We start from the raw sequence: 20,686 nt of genomic DNA, 5'->3' as shown, positions 1-20,686 counted from the left end.
GGTTTTTGATTACTGTTTCTATTTCTTTACTTGTGATTGGTCTATTCAGATCCTCTATTTCTTCCTGATTCAGTTTGGGAAGGTTGTATGAGTCTAGGAATTTATCCATTTCTTCTAGGTTGTTCAATTTGTTGGCATATAGTTTTTCATAGTATTCTCTTATGATCCTTTGTATTTCTTCGGTATCTGTTGTGATTTCTCCTCTCTCGTTTCTAATTTTATTTATTTGAGATTTCTCTCTTTTTTTTAGTGAGTCTGGCTAAGGGTTGTTGATTTTGTTAATTTTTTCGAAGAACCAACTCTTTGTTTCATTCTTTCGGCTGTCTTTTTTTCTTTCAATATCATTTATTCCTGCTCTAATTTTTATTATTTCCCTCCTTCTACTGAATTTGGGCTTTGTTTGTTCTTCTTTTTCTAATTCCATTAGGTGTCGTTGGAGGTTGTTTATGTAAGATTTTTCTTGCTTATCGAGGTGAGCCTGTATTGCAATGAATTTCCCTCTTAGGACTGCCTTTGCTGCATCCCAAATCATTTGGTGCGGTGTGTTTTCATTTTCATTTGTCTCCAGATAATATTTGATTTCTTCAATAATCCATTGTTTGTTCAGTAGCATGTTGTTTAGCCTCCACATTTTTGGCCCTTTCCCAGCTTCATTCTTGTAGTTGATTTCTAGTTTCATAGCATTATGGTCAGAAAAGATGCTTGATATTATTTCAACCCTCTTGAACTTATTGATGCTTGCTTTGTTTCCCAAGATATGGTCTATCCTTGAGAATGTTCCATGCGTGCTTGAGAAGAATGTGTAACCTGGTGTTTTTGGATGAAGTGTCCTATATATATCTATTAGGTCCATCTGATCTAATTTTTCATTTAATTCTATAATTTCCTTGTTGATTTTCTGTCTGGATGATCTGTCCATTGGTGTTAATGGGGTGTTGAGGTCCCCTACTATCATTGTATTGCTGTTGATGTCTCCTTTTAGTTTTGTTAATAGTTTCTTTATGAATTTTGGTGCTCCTGTGTTAGGTGTGTATATATTTATAAGTGTTATGTCATCTTGGTGGAGCGTCCCTTTTATCATTATATACTGCCCCTCTTTGTCTTTCTTTATCTGTTTTGCTTTGAAGTCTACTTTGTCTGATATAAGTATGGCAACACCTGCTTTCTTTTGTTCATTATTAGCTTGGAGTATTGTCTTCCATCCCTTCACTTTGAGTCTGTGTTTGTCTTTGGGGCTGAGGTGTGTTTCCTGGAGGCAGCATATTGTTGGGTCTTGTTCTTTGATCCATCCTGCCACTCTGTGCCTTTTGATTGGAGAGTTCAATCCATTCACATTCAAAGTGATTATTGAAATGTGGGGGCCTACTGTTGCCATTTTATCACTTGTTTTCTGGTTCTTTTACATTTTGTCCTGATGGAGAGCTGTTACTTTGTGTTATTGTCCTTCTGCTTGTCTCCTTGGTTCTGGATTTTGTAACCCGTTTCCTTTTTTTGATTTTTCAGGAATGAGGTTCTTCCTGAGCATTTCTCGAAGAGGAGGTTTTGTGGCGATGAACTCCCTTAACTTTTGTTTATCAGGGAAAGTTTTTATTTCTCCATCGTATTTGAAGGATATTTTCACTGGGTAGAGTATTCTTGGCTGCAGGTTTTTGTCCTTCAGAGTTTTGACTATTTTATTCCAATCTCTTCTAGCCTGTAAGGTCTCTCCTGAGAAATCTGCTGATAGCCTTATGGGGGTTCCTTTGTAAGTTATTTTCTTCTGCCTGGCTGCCCTTAGTATTTTCTCTTTGTCGTTGACTTTTGCTAGTTTCACTACTATATGCCTTGGGGTTGGTCTTCTTGTGTTAATAAAGTTTGGAGATCTATTGGCTTCTGTTGCATGAAGTTCCATCTCTCTTCCCAAGTTTGGAAAGTTCTCAGCTATTATTTCTTTGAACAGGCCTTCTGCCCCCTTCTCCTTCTCTTCTCCCTCTGGTATACCTATGATCCTTATGTTGCATCTCCTAATTGAGTCGGATAATTCTTGGAGAGTTTCTTCATTTCTTTTTAGTCTTAGTTCTCTCTCCTCCTCTGTCTGCAGCATTTCTATATTCCTATCCTCCAAATTGCTAATTCAGTCCTCCATATTATCGACCCTACTGTTCAGAGAGTCCAGATTTATCTTAATCTCCTCCATTGTGTTCTTCGTCTCCAGTATTTCTAATTGGTTCTTCTTTATAGTGTCAAGCTCTTTTGTGACATAGCTCCTGAACTCATTGAGTTGTCTATCTGAATTCTCTTTTAACTCATTGAGTTTTTTAATAATGGCAGTTTTGAAGTGATCATCATTTAGGTGATAGATGTCACTGTCTTTGGGATTGTTTTCTGGGTGCTTAGCATTTTCCTTCTGTTCTGGAGATTTAATATATATTTTTTCTTACTGCTTGATCGCGTGGATTTGTGCCTCTGCATAGAGATAGAGTTTAGTCGCTGCTTCTACTTGTTGCAACTGGTGTGGGGGGTGCAGCTGTTTAGACTGCACCAATCAGGAACCCTGTCAGCTGTTACTGACTGGACCTGGACCCCTCCTCGTAGTCACAGTGGTCCTGTGAGGTCGTCGGTTGTGGGGGCAATCGCAAGGGGGCCTCAGGCTGCTAGGGCCTACTGTAGCAGCCCACTTAGACGCGCTCCCTCCTTGTGGTCTGCAGCGGTGTTGTGGGCTTTCCAAGCAGCCAGGAGCAGGATCAGCTATAATTGCCGCTTTGTCCCTAACAGATCCCACAAGATCACACTTGTCCACTATAGGTCCCAGCAGAGCTATGGGTATCTTCTGCAGTCTGTCGTTAGCTCACCTAGCTGTGCTACTTTTGCCCCAGGGCCTTCCACCTTGCGATTGCCAGTCGGGACCTTTCCACTAGTGCTGTGCAGAGGCTTTCACTGAGGCTGCTGTAGGAACCTGGAGTTCCCCCCTTGGCTATGTAGCTGTTTCACCGGAGCTCCACTCTGCCCCACTCCCCTCTGATGGGTTCTCTGGGAGCCCTTGCCTCATCTGGGACACGGCCAGAGTCCGTGGGCCTGGCAGTGGCCTGTAAGCTGCTGCTTTGTGGGGAATTCTGCTCTAGGGAGCTTCCTGGTGTTCCAAATGCTGGGCGGGGCCTCCCTGCCAATGGCGAGCAGCGGCCCTCCCTGCTGAGGGGTTGCAGGACCCTGGAGCGTCCCCCAGGCCACCGAGCCAGGTGTTGGAGCTCTATCCAGTCCCCAAGCACGTCCACGGGAAGTCCGGACAACCCCTGTGCCAGAGACCGTGGGCCCAGCAGCAGCTGGCAGTGTGGTGCAGTGCCAGGGGATCCACCCGCTGGGAGCTTCCCTTTGTTCTGGATTCTGGGCGGCACTTCCCAGCTAATGGCAAGCAGAGGCTTTCCCTACTGGGGAGGTGCGGGACCCCGGAGCCTCCCCCCAGGCTGCAGAGCCGGGTGCTGGAGCTCCAACCGTGTCCCCAAGCACGTCTACAGGAAGTCTGGGCGCCCCCTGCACCGACCTGTGCACCGGCGACCATGGGCCCAGCAGCAGCTTGCGGTCTGGTGCCGTGCTGGGGAGTCCACCCACGGGGAGCTTCCCTTTGTTCTGGATTCTGGGCGGGGCCTCCCTGCTAATGGTGAACGGAGGCCTTCCCTGCTGGTGGGTGCAGGACCCTGGTGATTTCCCCTGGGCTTAGGTGTAATCGTGGGGGTCTTGAGTAGGGCTGTTGTCACCTGTTTCCACTGTCGCTCAGCTGGTGAGTGCACACTCCTGCCCTTGGTGTGTGGTGATGCTATGGGGGAGTCTGCTGGAAGAGAGCCTCCTGCAGGAACTAGGCTGTCTGGGGGTCGGGGGTCAGGGGTCGGAGAGTTTTCACCTATTTCCACCTCCTCCTGGGGGGAAGTCCGTCTGCCTTCTGATGTATAGTAGCACGAGACTCTTAGGCGTCTTGAGATGCTGTCTGGATATCCTTTGTTAATCGGTGAATGTCTAGTTAGTTGTAGATTCAAGGGGGGAGAGACAAAGAAGACCACTCATTCTGCCATCTTGGTCCCGCCTATTAGCACACTCTTATTGCAATTGTCCTCTTAATTGGGTTGGTACCCAGTGTAGCTGGTTGCTAGGCTCAGGGGCGTACAGTTGTGGTAGGCCTGAGGCCAACAAGGCTGATGTCAGTTCTCTTAGGAGTGCAGCTGAGTAGGGCTAGCCCTTGGCATGGAGGCACTCAGTTGTTTCAGGCTTTGGAAGGTGGGGCTGATCCTTTTTATGGCTATTTGTGAAACACAAGTCTTCTGCCGCTGATAAGCCTCACCCCCCTCTGGACCACATACACTGTCAGCACAGTCCTGGTCCGTGCACACTTCTCAACCCCCTGGAGCGTACCCCACCACCACACTGCAGAGGCCCCCACCTCTGCCCCAATGCCCCCCACAGTTCACCTGGTCCTCACACAAGCCCTGCCCCACAGAGGCAGACACCTTTGCCTGCCTGTAGAGGATCAAGGCACTCAGTCTATGCAGGCTGAAAAGTAGTCTGAGGGCTTGCTGTTAGGTGGGGCCAGTCCCTAGGAGGGGTTGCCTGCCCTGGCTGAACTGGATTAAATCTGTGCTCTAGTGGGTGTGGCAGACCCCTGGGCTAACAGCCCAGGGGACGCACCTCACTGGCCCCCACCTGTGTCCATATCAGCACGCCTGGACCAGCTCAGAACAATGGCCCCCACCAATGTCTCAGTCTCTGGAGAGGACCCTCCTCTCATGAGTCCCGTTTTACCAAAGGACAGTCAGCCTTCTCTCTGGTGATTTTAGGTTGCTGCAATGAGTGAGTTTGTGCGTGGGCCCTTTAAGACCCAGATCTTTTCGGCTTTTGGCTGATAGCTTTTCTGGGGTGATCTCGCTGCAGTTAATAGTCAGCAAAGCCAGACAGTAAGACCCCCCCCTCAGTTGGGCTGAGTCTGAAGGATGGTTATAGTAGTATTGCCCCTGCTCCGGACCTCACTCCTCCAGGGAGCACTGCGTACCTTAGGTTGGCTCCCGCCTGGCCAGCTGAGAAGCTCCGCTGCTCCCAAAGGTGGCTTTTTTCCTCTCTGGCCGGAGTTACTGCCTCTTCTGCTTTCGTCAGGACTGTCCCTTGTTGTGGGGGTTCTTTTTATCCAGTTTTCAGTTTTCAATCCAGGGTGATTCCTCGTAAAATTGTAACCTGGTTGTGTTTGTGGGAGGAGGCGAGTTCAACGTCTGCTCACAGCGCCATCTTGACGAGAACTCAATTTCTTTTATTTTTTATAAAATGAATCTAGTGTGGACTTTTTTAACAGTGGGAGTTTTATGGTTGATGATTGTCCTGGTGCACATGTATATGCATGTATGTATTATGTATATGTTAATTTTTAAAATTTCTTTTGGAATAGACTTTCTTCACGGATTTAAAAATTCCACTTTTATCGTGTACTAGGTATTTATGCAGATTTAGCTCTGGACAGTTCTCTCGTGGTTTGTCAATCATACAGGATAAAGCTGTTTTGTTAGATATTTGTAATGTATTTACATATTTGATAGTGCATTGACTCAATTAATTTGAATTTTTCCAAATTGCCTCTGCAGGAATGCAGACTATTGTAGTACAAATGTCAACGTGATTGGTAGATAGGAGCTAGAGAAGATGTGAAATGGAGGAGAGTGGATAGGATCTTAGGGAAGATGTCGCACTTTGGCTGAACTTGGAATGATGAATCTGGTTTGATGTAGCAGAGACGAGAAAGGGTGTTCTAAAGGGGGGAAACAGTGTGAGGAACAGCATCCAGAAATGTGAACAAGCGTTATATCATGGGCGATGGGAGAGCAGAGTGGAAGGGATCTACTATTTACTGAGTACCTACTGAATGTGAATCACCATGCTAAGCAATTTATAGGAATAGCTCTGAGGTCAGCTGAATCCTCAAACTTTGTAATATTTTGTGTCAATGCATGTTCAGTGTCCTTTCAGTCAGTTCCAGTTTGGATGCAGAACTCAGTATTTCTTTGAGTTTCTAAAGAACAATTCATTTACAAAAACTTTGTTGGTCAATGTAAACCATAGTTTTTTTACCTCAACACCATAGATATTTTGGGCTGTAGGGTGCTGACTTGTACATTATAGGATCGTTATCACTGACCTGTATGCACTGGATGCCAGGAGGCATTCTGCTGCCAGGGGGGACAACCACAGATGTCTGCAGACATTACCAAATGTCCCCTAGGTGGCGAAATCAACTCTGAGTGAGAGTCATGGATATAGATTATACTAAAGACAGGAAATTCTGTGTGGAGGGTTTTATGCTGAATGGTGCACAAGAAGTAAGTGTCCTCTGTTTTCTTCACCAGACTCCCTTCATGGTTTCTCTGCAGTAGTGTTCAGAGCGGGGATAGTTTTTCTTAATCTATCGTAAGGTTCCTCAACTATGGCAGTACTAACATTTGCGCCACATAACGGTTTCTTTTGGTAGTTGTCCTGTGCATGGTGGGATATTTAGCAGAACCACTGGCCTCTAACCAGGAGATAGCAAAACCATCCTCCGAGTTGTGACAACCAAATCTGTCTCGAGACACTGGCAAAATTGGCCCTGGTGGAGAACCCCTGATGCAGACTATACCAAGGATAGGAAGGTTGGAGAGTTTTATTCTGCACAACCCACCAGATATAATTTAGAAATCCTCTATTTTTTCCTCTGATGTCCTTTCGGGGTAACTATGCAGTTGGATTTGTTTTGTCTACACTCTCTCAGAGATTCTCCATCTCAGCGCTGTTGATGTTTTGGGTCAAATATTTCTTTGCTGTGGGGTTAACCTGTAGATCGTGGGGTATTTAGCACCATTTCTGGCCTCTACCCACTAGGTGCCAGTAGCACGTTGCCCGTCCCCTGCCCCCAGGAGAAGAAGAAACAACCACTACTGTCTCCACATCTTGTGAATGGTCTCCTGGAGGGGAGGGGCAAAACCGTCCCTGGTTGGGGACCACTGTTCTATCTCTACTTACCTTTCCCCATAAAGTGACTCTTTCTTTTCAGCCTTTTCTGTAAGAGGAAAGGTACACGTCTCTCCTTTTCTTATCCTTAGACATTGAGTGATAATTTTTGTTGTTCTTAGTACTTGACCATGATTGAGGAACCTCACTCTGTATCTCAAGCGGCTTAATCGTTACACTTTTCTCTAACGAATATAGCATTGCCCCTAAGGGGAATTCTGGCAAATAACATATACACCAACTTGCTAAACATTCATCATTTCTCCTCCAAGTGAACAGGAACAGGCCATTTGAGCTTCTGTCACAGGTTCTACTATAGACTGCTTTTGCAGCAGAGTAAATTTGCACATCTCTCTTTTTCACTAAATGTGAACATGTGGGCAACCTCAACACAAGCACATTGTCTTACTCATAGTAACTGTATTGAAATGAAAAGAATGTAAGTATTGGAGTGTGGCACATGTGAGTTACAATATCTGTTAATGCCTCTTCAACCAGAGTTAGTGACCTTTGGCAAGTGAGTTGCCTGACCTCGTTTCATCCTCTGCAAAATATGGGTAAAATTGCTATCTGAGTTGGTTTCTTGTAAAGATTATAAGATAAAGCACCTGGTGTCTATGTGAGACAATAAAAAATGTTAACCATTGTTATGAATTTATCAAGAGAGATCGAGTCCTATGTAAAGAGCTTTGAAAGCCAAACTTTAAGCCTCTGACACCTAGAGTGTTTACCTCTTTGTTTCACTAAATTTCTGACTCATTTGTTGGGGTCCTGGCTGAAGCATTCTTAGAAAACATGGTTGCAGTAATCTTTTAGTTTTGCCAGAAATTTTAAGGCTTGACTAATTCCAATGTTCTCATAAACACTGAATCTTAAAATTTAACATCATTGTGAGGATTTGTTTTTGCAATGGAAGAAGAGGCGTGTTGCTTCTAAATAAAACATGAGAGAGAGAAGGATAAATTGGGAGTATACTAGAATTGGTTCCTATGGCAAAGGTGTCACTTGATTGAGTTTTTAGTGGTTTTCCCAGTACATATTTTTGTTTCATGTTTTCTTTATTTTTGAGGAAGATTAGCCCTGAGCTAACTGCTGCCAATCCTCCTCTTTTGCTGAGGAAGACTGGCCCTGAGCTAACATACGTGCCCATCTTCTCTCCTTTGCATGTGGCACAGTTACCACAGCATGGTTTGTCAAGCGGTGCCATGTCCGCACCCTGAATCTGAACCAGCGGACCCCGGGCCACTGAAGTGGAACGCGCACACGTAACCGCTGCGCCACCGGGCTGGGTCTTTTGTTCCATGTTAATTTTCCCCCTTGTGTACATGCAGTTTTGACATTTTCAAGACAAATTTGAAAATAAAATATGACGAAAAGAGAATAAAGACAACTTGAGAGTGACGTACAAAAATCAATGAGGCTGCAGAATGCGCTATTCTGGTCATTAAAAAGGGTTTCATTGTTCACTTCCTTATAGGAGGAGGTGATTTTTTCCTGGATTAGAAAATAAAGTGTTAACGTAAGGCTGGGGTGCGCAAATTTGGCTATAATATCGCAGAATTTAGAGGTTAAGGGGGCTCCAAAATTACATACTCTAACTATCCCAATTTATTAGTGAAGGAAGTGAGGCCTACAGAAGGCAAGTCACCTCCCCAGAATTTTTAACCAATGGTTGATGACAGAGTTTGCATGAGTATCTGACTCACAGTGAGTCAGACACACTGCTCTGTTACTTCCATCTCTCTCGACAAACAGAATTATGGAAGCTTCTAGCAGATTTCACATTAATCTCCTAGTGAATTAGAAAAACTAGGGAACGATGATTGTTGCGGCACCCACCGCAAGGGGGGAACAGAATATTTGGGCAGGCATCAGCCTGATGAATGCTAAGTTCCCATGGAGTACAACCATTTTAAAGACAGAAAAGCACCATCGCCGTCCTCTACCAAGTCTTGTAGGGAAGACACAGATGGACATGGCAGGCTAGAAAAGAAGCTAGACTTCAACCAACACACAAGACTTAGTTTTTTCCCAAAAAGTCTCTCACTCTCTCATTTTCAAAACACTTTTGATTTTATTAAGGAACACACAATGTTGATGGATTTGAGCATTGGTCACACGCGTTGTCACTGCCAGAATGTTTGCAATGCTTCCTTATGTGTCTTGAATGCTGCTTCTTTAACATAAGTTGACTCTTCCAGGAGCGCGGTCCAACTTTTCAAGGTAGACATCAGTAAAACTGCTTGGCTTTTCCTTGAGGGTTTCTGGCTCCATTGCCTGAGTCCTTTTTTCCTTTCTGCAACTTGCATTGCTCTGCCATTTTCAGAAGATCTTCTGGGACACTTTGATTAGCTCTTTCCAGAATTTTAATCAATTCAGTGGCAATCTTCCAGTCAGCTTGAGTCATAAGGGTGACAGAGACTCCAGTCTTGCCTGCTCTTCCAGTACGCCCTACTCTATGCACGTATTCCTCAAGATTCTTTGGGAAATCGTAGTTGTATACGTGTGTGACATCCCTGACATCGAGGCCTCGGGCTGCTAAATCGGTAGCAATCAATATCTTCACTCTTCCACTTCGGAAGTCGTCTAACGCCTGCTCGCGGTCAAACTGCTCTCTGCTGCCGTGCAGGGATTGTACCGGGACGCCCTGGATGCTCAGATCGCTTGATAAGTCATCTGCAACCAGCTTTCTGCTGACAAATATGATAGCTTTGTCTTCGGGTGACAGGTTCCGTAGGAATTCTTGGATAAGAGTTCGTTTTTCTTCCTCTGTGGTGACAATGATGTCTTGCTTCACTGTATTGACAGCAACGAGATCTAGGGTACCGACATAAACAATCATAGGCTCTTTCAAATAAGATCTTGCAAGTCGGCGAATGGTGTGTGGCCACGTTGCACTTGTCATAACAGTCTGCCGGTCTGGGCGCACATCTAATAGAATCTTCGTGATCTGGCCTTCAAAGCCCAGATCCAACATTTTATCCGCTTCGTCTAACACCAAGTAAGTGATGCTTCGTAGGTTGACACACTTGTTCATCTGCAGATCATTCAGTCGTCCAGGAGTTGCAATAATGATGTCGACGCCTTTGGTAATGTGCTGAATTTGCTCTTTTCTGTTTCCACCGCCGTATACACAAACGCTTTTGAGACCTTTGTAGGAATACTTAGAACATTCTGCCTCGACCTGAAGAGCTAGCTCTCGCGTGGGGGTGAGGACGAGCATGCCAGGCCCATTTCTTTCTTCTCTAGATATGGGCTGAGAATCAAGGTGAATAAAGCCGGGTATCAAATAAGACAAGGTCTTGCCTGTCCCGGTTTGGGCAACTCCTATCAGATCCATTCCTTGTAGCACAATCGGCCATGCCTGTGACTGAATGGGCGTTGGCCTTTGGAAACCTGCTTTCTTAATGCTTTTCAGGACCTCGGGATAGTGCTCAAAGGCATCCTCAAATTTACAGGTCGGGTTGGGGATGGGACGTTTTTCGCCATCTTTCAGGTCCTCACACGTTATGTTGAAATTTTCCTGTCTCCAAGCGTCTACTTGCACTTGAGACAGCGAGCTTGTTGCTGTGGATTCTACGTAGAAGTTTTTCTTGATTGGTGGTAAATCCGCCCATTTTCTTTTTGCCCACGCCGCCCCTTCTGCCTTAACGTGATCCCAGTCTATCAGCGGCCGCACTTGTCTAACAACGGGGCGTGTGCGTAAGTCTCTCCCAGCAGAGGACTGGGAGGCAGCATTATCTACACTGGCTACCGAACTGTACCTTCCTTCTTGTTTTCGCACGAGGGTTTGTATAAGTGCTTTCGCTTTTCCCTTCATGGCTTCGCTGCCAAAAATCTTGACCTCGGCTTCAGAGTCACCTTTTACGATCTGTATTTTGGTGCTCGTCATACTCTGGATGTCTTTTATCTTTGACCCTCCGCGACCAATCACAGCGCCAACCATACTGTTCTTTATTCTGAAGCACAGGGGTGGTTCCCGGGAGCCAAAGGCCCTCGGCTCCCAGTACCTGGAGAGGCCGCTGCTGCCCGTGCCGCCCCTGCCATCCCGGCTGGCCCTGACATCTCGAGGCTCTGCCCTCCTCCACTCGGGGGCCCAGGCCATTGCTCTGCAATGGCGAGGCTGGCGAGGGGCCTCTGCCTACCTAGACTTCGGAGGAGACGTCCCCCGAGGCCTCTTTCTCTTCAGCCTCCAGAGCAGCGACTAAACCACCAGTAGGTACTTCCGTGGCTGTTACCTGGGCAATTGTTGTTTGACGTGGCGTGAGGGAGGGGCTTTGGTGGTCTGGCCAATCACAGCCGCTGGGACTTGGGTGAGGTAGGCAAGCTCTTCTGACGCAAACCTTAAAGGGACAGGACACACACACTCTCAGGGGCAGGCGGACCCTTTAGGCACTTAGAGGCCCTCGAGAGTGAGGGTCTCCTCGCCTTTCGTGTCCTAGTGCCTCAGTCGCTCGCCTCATGCTAGTTCTGGCTCAGCGTGGGAGCTGACTTGAAGCAGGCCTTCAGCTTATCCACATAGTCTTTTTTATAAGCCAGTTATTTCCCTAGGTGGAAGAAAACAGTGGATGTTTAAAGGTCAACCTATTTGTGTGTTTGCTTATTTAGGTAGATTGCATTTGAGTAACAGCAATACTTGGTCTAGATAAAGTCGTCACTTCCCTGTCCTCCACTCCAACTTAAGTTATACCATCAGAAGTCCCTTAGGTGCACGCTTAAGGGCGGCATTTTGCCTGCGATTCTTCCGCTCAGCTCCAACGTTCGTTCAGAGAGTTTCTAGATATTATTGCAGGGATGCTGTTTAGAAGAGAGGCAGCGTGGAGTCTAAGGTACCTTAGGGGGTGTTTTCAATAGTTTCCTACTTTTCTCAGTGCCTCATAATTTTTTTTCCTTCCCGGTGGTTTCATAGCTTCAGATGTCTTTGCACTGGAGGACTATGTAGAAGTCGTTTATCGGGTGCAATGTAGAAGACACCCTAGCAGCAACCTGGGCGGGTGGACTTCTAGCCTCTAGGTAAAGAGTCCCAGAGGCAAGGAGCTCCCTTCGTTTCAGGCATATCCGTTCCCTTATGAGGCAGTTTAATGGTTACAAAGATGGTGTGCAGCTAAAATGTGCCACCTCTTGCTTCCTTAGATACTTCCTCTGACTTCTGAAATTACACAGAACAGGTTTTAATCTCCTTGTATTCTTCTATACTTATGGGCCACTGTCAAGTCTCCCTAAGGTTTATGTTCATCAGACCTTAATACTCTTGTACAATATGTGGGAGGATAGGATGAGGGAGAGACACAAGGAAACAAGAACCACTCATTAACAGTTTCAGAAAAGGAGAGTCTTTCTAAAAGTAGGGAGAGGGAGTACTGGGATTTCTTTCAAGGAGATTACAGTCCTATTTTTAGCCACCCATTAAACCTTTCTCCATCAAATTTATTGTATTCTCCACAGAGTGGGGGGATGCATTATTTAGGTATATGAAGAAGTGAGACTGTTAAGGTAATTACTTCTGCTTTTGGCACAAAGAGTAAAAAACTTGTAAGCTGCTTAGCACCTGCAATAGGCTCCTGTGGAGAAATTCTTAGCAACAATTTCCTATGGAAATTTTCACATGTTGGCATTTATTGTTAAAATAATAATAACGTTTAATTATTCCTTGGTTGTATTTTGAGGCATTCGAAGGGCTTTGCAGGACTACAGTAATGTGTCACTTAACAGCAGGGCTGTGTTCTCAGAAGTGTAGTGTTAGATGATTTTGTCATTGTGTGAACATCATAGACCGTGCTTAAAACAAGCACAAGAGAAAATCATGCAATTAAGCGATGCAGTAAACACAAGATGTAAAATGCTGCAGCTATTGTAACATGGCATAGTGCTTTTCTATAACTAGAAAGAGTACACTCCAAAATAACGATAAAAAGTATAGTATAATAAATCCATAAGCCAGTAACATAGTTGTTCCTTATCATTGTCAAGTATTCTGTACTGAACATAATTGTATGTGCTATACTTTTATGTGACTGGCAGCGCAGTAGATTTGTTTACACCAGCATCCCACAAACACGTGAGTAATGTGTTGCCCTACGTCTTTACATTGGCTACGACATCACTAGGCAATAGAAATATTTCAGCTCCATTGTAATCTTATGGGACCACCATTGTATATGCGGTCCATCATTGACCAAGACGTTATTATGCAGCCCATGACTGTCCTTCCCTTCTGAGAGCTATGGTGTAGGTAAGGGGAAAGAAGGACGGTGTTATCTACATTATTTGCGTTATATGCAGAAGCCAAACAACAATCCTTAGAATCGTGGGATTTTAGAGGTGGAAAGGACCGACTCGGGAGTGCATGTCTTCTAACCCTCTCATTTGCAAGTGAGAAAGTTAACATCTACAGCAGCTCTGTCCAATGGAAACATAATGTGTGTCACAGATGCTATTTGAAACTTTCTCGTGGCCACATTAAAAAAAAAGTGAAAGGGGAGACTTCTGATTCTGGACAAGATGGTGTAAGGACATTTTTCCCTATTCTTCTTATTTTATTTTATATATAATCATAGAAGAAGAATCTGAAATCTAGAGAGAGAAGGCAGACCTGCTAAGGACTTTAAAATTTGAAGGATGACAAAATGGTGAGTTCCCTGGGTTTTCTTTTTGTCTCTCTTATATCCTGGATTGGGTGCTGTAGAAGCCCACAACCAAGAAACACCCACAGGCACAGCAAAAAAGGAAAAAAAAAAGTAAAAGAAAACCTTGTTCTTTTAAGTCAAAGGAGAAAGACAGGAGCAGCCTAGCAAGAAAGAAATATTTTTGCTTATAACTGCCTGTTCACACATTACGGAAAAAACAAAAACAAAAATGAAAACATAGTGCACCTCCCCTGGCTCCATCAGCAAAGGACAAGCGTGGAGCCTAGATTTCCATCTTCATCCTTTGGTAATGAGATACCCCTACTTCTCCTCAATGGGGAGTGTCTGAGGAGACCAGTCTCCAAGACTATATTTTCAGCACTGCCTAGAAGTAGTGAGATGCCCTGTCCACATCACTACCACCATCATGTCAGTGGAAACCACATGGGGAGCCTGGATTTTCACCCTCACCTAGCAGTAGTGAGACATACCTTGCTTTCTCCAGTGTATATGAAGTCTGAATGGGGAGCCTGAGCTTCCACACCTGCCTGGCAGTGATGAGGCTTGGCCTGACTTCCTGCAGCAACATGTTGTCAGTGGATGCCTGCTAAAACAGAAGATTTAAATAATATCAAAGTCTCCTAATTGTAAAGCATCCAAGGTAGAAGTTAATATCACTCATCATATCAAGTACCCGGCAAATTTCACCTTAAATGAGGAAAAAAAACATTAATAGATGCGCCCGTTGAGAAGAAACAGACATTAGAATTATCTGGAAAATGTTTAAAGGCGACCCTCAGAAAAAAGCTTCAATGAGCAATTATGAACATACTTGTAACAAGTAAGTAAAAAGTCTTAGCTGGAAGTAGAAGATAGAAAAGGGAAACAAATCAAAGTTTTAGAACTGAAAAATTTAAGCTCCCTGCTCAATAAAAACTGGAGATGAGAGAAGAATGGAAACAGTGAACTTGAAGATAGAAGATTAGAAATTATCCAAGCTTAACAGAAAACAGACTGAAAAAAAAATAACAGATCCTCAGAGACCTGTTGATAACAATAAAAGTTCTAATATTCATGTCATTGGAGTTCCAGAAGAGGAGAAAGAATATGGGCATGAACAAATACTCAACAGGATAAAGACTGACAAATTTTCGGTTTCATCCAACATATAAACCTACAGATTCAAGAAAATTAGTAAACCCCAAACACAATAAACACAAGAAAATCTATGCCAAGATGTACCATAATCAAACTTCTGTAATCTACAGTCAATGCAAAACTCTTCAAAACAGATAGGAGAAATGACACATTACCTATAAGGCAGCACCAGTTCAAATGGTAGCAGATTCATCATGACAAACCATGGATGCCACAAGGAAGTATCGTAATATTTTTCAAATGGTGAAAGAAAAGAATGATTAATCCAAAGTTCCATATCCAGAGAAAAGACCTTCAGAAATGAATATAAGATCAAGTTATTCTCAAATGAAGGAAAACTAAGAGAATTTCTTGCCAGTGGACCTATCCTAAGATAATGGCTAAAGCACATTCTCTAAATGGAAAAGGGAATGGTAAAAGAAGGAACTTTGGAATATCAGGAAGGAGGAAAGAAAGCAACAAGCAAGAATATGGGTAAGTATAATAAAGTATCTTTCTTTTCTTGAGTTGTCTAAATTATGTTTGACTATTGAAGCAAAATCATAACAATGGCTGATATGGTTTTAAATGTGTGTAGAGGAAGTAGTTGAAACTATTATAATTGTGGAGGATAAAAGGATATAAAAGGAGGTAAGGTTTCTATGCTTCGTCAAACTGTAAAATAAAGATACCAGTAGACTGTGATAAGTTATGGATATATAATGCAATACATGGAGCAACCACTAAAAAGCCATACAAATACATACAGTTAAAAGGACTACAGGTAAATTAAAATGGAATTCTAAAAAATTTTCAAATAACCCACAGGAAATATACACATGAAAACATGCTCAAAATTATTTATCCTCAGGGTAATGGAAATCAAGTCCACAATGAGATACCACTTCACACCAACTAGGTTGGCTATAATAAAAAAGAGGGACAATAACAAGTGTTGGTGAGAATGGGAAGGAGAAATTTGAACCCTCATATATTGTCAGTAGGAATGTAAAATAGTGCAGTCACTTTGGAAAATATTTTGGCAGCTTTTCAAAATGTTAAACATAAAGTTACCATGAAAATAAATAAGTAAATAAAGTTGCTATATGACCCAGCAATTCTGCTCTTAGTTATCTACCAAGAGAAACAAAAACATGTTCATACAAAACCTTGTACATAGATGTAAATAGCAGCATTATTCATAGTAGTTAAAAAGTGCAGATAACCCAAATATCCATCAACTGATGAATGGACAAACAAAATATGTTATAGTCATACAATGGAATACTATTCATCAATAAAAAGTAATGAGGTATTGGTAAATGCTACAGTGAAATCATTATGTGAAGTGAAAGAATCCAGCCACAAAAGACCACTTATTTTATTATTCCATGTATATAAAATGTCCAGAATAAGCAAATATATAGAAAGAAAATAGATTAGTGGTTTCCTAGGGCTGAGGATGGTGTGGGAGGTGAGGTGGACATGGGAGTGAAGTGGGAGGGGTAATGGGTAGTGACTGCTAGAGAATTTCTTTATGGGTGATGAAATGTTCTAAAATTAAATTGTGGTGATTGTTTCAAAACTCTGTGAATATACTAAAACCCATTGAATTGTTCACTTTAAATGCATGAATTGCCTGATGTGTGAATTATATCTCAATAAATTGTTAAAATAAATAATATATGGAACTATATGAATCTCTGGTTTCTAAGCACTTTGTCCTCTTCTTATATGTTACTTAATTTCATCATCTAATTTTCCCCTGGAAAAGCAAAACAGTTTATAAGTGAGAAAACTGGTGCACAGAGAATTTATTTTTCCAAGGTCACACAGCTAACTCCTGAGCTCCATGAAGAAACTCAAACAGATTTCTTGACTACACACAAGGGCAATTAACAATAGGCTGGGGAAACATGGGGAAGGCAAGAAAAAGAAACCATTTCCAATAAACATATTCAGTTGTGATAATCTGGGATAAAAAAGGCAATCTGGTGTGACAGAAGTTTTTATTGCCTTCCTCAGGGGCTTCAGAACTGCTTGTAGTTGATAAAAGCATTCAAACTAAGGATTTGGGGCAAGGGCTTATGCTCAATTCTTGACAGTGTGCATTACTACTGAGAGAGATAGCATGTGACTTAAGTCTTTAGTAAGAATCACTGTAGGGGAAGAGAAACACAAATGACAATGTTAACAACTGCCAAAGCTTCTCTTTGGGAGTTTATTGATATTCCTAAATGATAGGAGTAGAAAATTGATGGAAGAAAAGGCAACAGCCTTTAAGGGTGAATTAATTTGGCATCTTGTTTTTCTCAGTCTCATTATAGCACTTGACAGGAAAATAGATGCACTTGATGGCGTTTACTCTTTTCAACATAGCCACTACTTCAGAAACATTATCACTTTTGATTTTTCAATTTTTGCAGAAATGATGTTTGATATAGTTTTGTTCTCATTATGGACTCTGTCTCAATTTGCTGAGAAAGATTGCAACCCCAGTGAAGTATGGCAGAAATTAATTAATGTGTCTGGCTATTTAAAGATCATTCAGGGAGAACATCAAGTGGTATTTCCTATACCATCTGACTTTGATCTGAATGTTCTCTTCTTGGAATGACACAGATTTTGCGGATGGAAATCATGAGTTAAAACCTGGAAATTTTTGAGGCTTGCATATCCTAGCTCAGACAGGCTGGGGTCCTCAAGGATGGGCCAACGGGGAGGGGAAGCAACTGAAAGAAAGGGGAATAGAGGTGAGGGAAACTAGCTTGGCTGTTGAGGATGACGCCAAAAGACAGCTAGCCTTTCTAGTATGCAATGTCCAAAAGCCTGTTTATCATAGACCAGGTCCAGTTATATGGTGGATAAAGACCTTCTAATCCTGTAGCTGTAATTCACACAGCTGGCAGTACAAGATGTCTGGTATGAGAGGGTACTGTGGTTCCAGGCAACTTGCCAGGCAGAGAGGCTTTGGGATTATCCAACTCTCAGGAAAAAGTAATTGGTAAGGTGTCAGGACCTCACCCAAGAAGGCTATTGTTCAGGGGGGGATTTTGTTGCTAGTGGAACATTGGAGTTTTGGGCAGAAGGAAGCAGGATGAAAACATGTTGTGTAGACTGTTTCAGCATGGAGTGAGACTCTATGTGAGGCAGAGCCCATGTGGTACACTTGATACTATGTCAATGACAGCAAGGCCGACTCCAGCCCCATGGGAAGGTGGACCAAGGTTACTGATATAATTCATGCCATGATCAGGCCTCGTGGAGGAGCCAGCTTTTGGTGAGTCCAGTTAGGAGTGTCTGGGAAAGAGAGGGGCTGACATTCACTCACAGATGGGGCCAGCAATCATCATTGTTACGTAACCAGATACATGAAATAAGATGCAGTAGAGTGTAGTGAACATGAGCAGAGAGGGTATAATATAGATTGAAATTTGAGTTTTTCAGCTCTTCTACTTACTGTTTGTATGACATTGAGTAAGTTACTTCACTGCTCTGTGCCTCAGTTTCCTCTGTTGCAAAATGGGGTTAAAATTATATTTATCTCCTAGGGTGGCTGTTTGGGTAAAATGAGACAATTCACACCAAGTACAAATAGTAATGTGTCAATAAATGTCAGTTCTTCTTACTGCTGCTGTTATTAAATTAGTCCTTCCAACTCTGGTCAGTGATTTTATCACTCAGGCTTTGATCTAGCTAGAAAGATGGAATGTGTTCAATTAAATTACTTCAGCATGGTGCAGTATGACATAATGGCTTTGCCACTCAATATGGTCTGTAAACCAACAGCATCACCTGGAAACTTGTTAAAAAGGAAGAATCTTGGGCTCCATTCCAGTCTCCTGAATCAGGATCTGCATTTTAATAAGGTCCATCAGATAATTTCTATGCACGTTAAGATTTGAGAAGACCTGTATAATGGATTAACTTAAGATTTTTATCTTGCTTTTGTCAATTATTGGCTGTATAAACTTGTTCAAGTTACTTCTTTGAGTATATTTAGCCATCTGTAAAAATAAAATAACACATGTTATGATTGTGAAGAGTTTATGAAATAACACGTTAGTGTGCTTAACAGTATTTAAGTAATTTTCAGGACTTCAGATGTGGTTGGCTATTGCTAGGCCTTTGGCTTTATTTCTCCCTCACCATGATCCTAAAACAGATAGCAATAGAGTTTTAGTGAACTAAACTAAACAATTCCTACTTTTTCCAGCCTTATTGAGGTATAATTGACAAAATTGTGTATAATTAAGGTATGCAATATGATGCTTGATATACATATATATAGTGAAATGATTACCACAATCAAGTTAGTTAACACATCTATCACCTCACATAGTTAATATATATCCCAAATTAATTATAAATAGGAGTCAGCAAACTTTTTCTGTAAGGGCTAGATAGTGATTACTTTTGGCATTGTGGGCCACCTTGTCTCTGTTGAGACTACTCTGCCCTTTTAGTGAAAAAGGAGCTATAGACCATATATAAATGAGTGGGCAAGGCTGTGTTCCAAAAAAATGGACAAAATAGGTGGCATGGTGTATCAGATTATAAGGAAACAAAAAAATTTGAGGCAAACCTTAAAGTTAATTCTAAGCCCTTTCCTTAAGGTCCCTGGGGACCTAGGATGGAAGCAGAGATGATCATAGCATTGGCTGTCTCTTGGAGCTGAGAAGTGTGGGATGAGGAGGAGGATACATCTTTTGGGTAAGGTAAGTATTGCTTCTCAGTTATCACCAAGGTTGTGCTTGGGAGTGGCTTTATTTCTGGGGCAATGTCTCCTCATTCAATGTTTGCTAGTGCCTAGAGCCTTCTGCTGTCCACTCTGTTAAAAACTTACCAGAGAGTCACATCGTGTTCCCCAGAACAATTTTTAAACAACATGGATCATATGTGGATGATTTTTCCTTGGCAACACACTGCAGATCCCAGTGGCTCCAAGTATGAGTCTTTGGTTTAAAGGTGAGCTTAGCAAGGGAGTGTATTGTCGTAAACTGTGTGTTCCTAGTTGGCAGGCTTGCTGCGCCTCTAGCTTTGAGCAGGGAAGGACGGGGGCATAAGCAGAGACCTGAGGGCCCTAGAAGGATTGATTCAGCTGTAGAATCAGTGTCTTAGGCTTCAGTAAATTTATATTAAGAGTTGGACTTCCATTGTATTCAGAGGATTCAGGCAGTAGGTGGGATCTGGGCATCAGGAATCTCTGGGTTGCCATTTCTTTTTCCAGGAGAGTCGATTGAGATTGAGGTAGAGCCTGAGCAAGTGGAAAAACCAGGCGCCAGATCTCCAGGAAAGCTGGCAAGGGATTTTTGGGTCCCAAGCCAAGGTGGAGCAAAACCAGTACTGGAGATGAAGCCAAGGAATAGGGAATGGGTACGCCGGTGGGAGGTAGGGCACAGCCACAGCTCCAGGAGGCTCCTGGTACCCATCAGTCATGTTTGCATTGCAGACAGGTTGTAAGGCTTCTGTCTACCCTGGGGCACAAAAGTATCCAGTAGAGACTGGCTGGCATAAAGTCCCAGATTTGTATACGTAATTTTGAGTTTTTGTTTGTCACTAGATGCTACAAGTTATTTTACATATTTTAAATCTCAAAATGTTGCCTACTCATTCAAGGATTGCTGAGAATGTTGTGTTGGGTGAGAAAAAGGCAAATTCACATGTGAGGGCTCAGTGGGCTTTTGTAGCTGTCTGACTGTCCAGAGGGTTTCTGAAAACCTTTCATTGTAAAGGCTGGGTACTCTTGGGATTGTTTATCAGTCAGAGTCATGTGAGGAGGCAGAAACTTCATCAGTTATTTTAACAGTAAAAATCTGTGCCTAGGTGTAAAGAATTGTTAACGAGGTGTCACATTGTTAACTAAGACACTAATCAGGGAAAAGGAAAACTCTAAGGAATCAGAGAAGGAGAAACTACAGGAAACAGCA

The 20,686-nt window shown here is 42.9% G+C and overlaps 1 protein-coding gene and 1 long non-coding RNA gene across 2 annotated transcripts in view; one reads left to right on the top strand and one right to left on the bottom strand.

Moving 5' to 3' along the window:
* LOC123282457 (uncharacterized) overlaps nucleotides 1-20,686 on the top strand; it is a 779,045-nt gene that overhangs the window by 381,192 nt on the left and 377,167 nt on the right. The gene's annotated exons all lie outside the window — the stretch shown is intronic.
* Nucleotides 9,143-11,098, bottom strand: LOC123282509 (probable ATP-dependent RNA helicase DDX53). Its single transcript, XM_070503182.1, has one exon. It carries the CDS (start codon nucleotides 11,096-11,098, stop codon nucleotides 9,224-9,226), a length of 1,875 nt encoding a protein of 624 aa, XP_070359283.1. The 3' UTR covers nucleotides 9,143-9,223.

Source organism: Equus asinus, chromosome X, assembly GCF_041296235.1.
Source record: "Equus asinus isolate D_3611 breed Donkey chromosome X, EquAss-T2T_v2, whole genome shotgun sequence".
NCBI lineage: Eukaryota > Metazoa > Chordata > Mammalia > Perissodactyla > Equidae > Equus > Equus asinus.
This window is presented reverse-complemented; position numbering and strand designations above follow the sequence as displayed.

What these genes read in the sequence shown, in the direction of transcription:
- LOC123282509 (XM_070503182.1), bottom strand. Translation starts at nt 11,098, where the DNA reads ATGGCCTGGGCCCCCGAGTGGAGGAGGGCAGAGCCTCGAGATGTCAGG.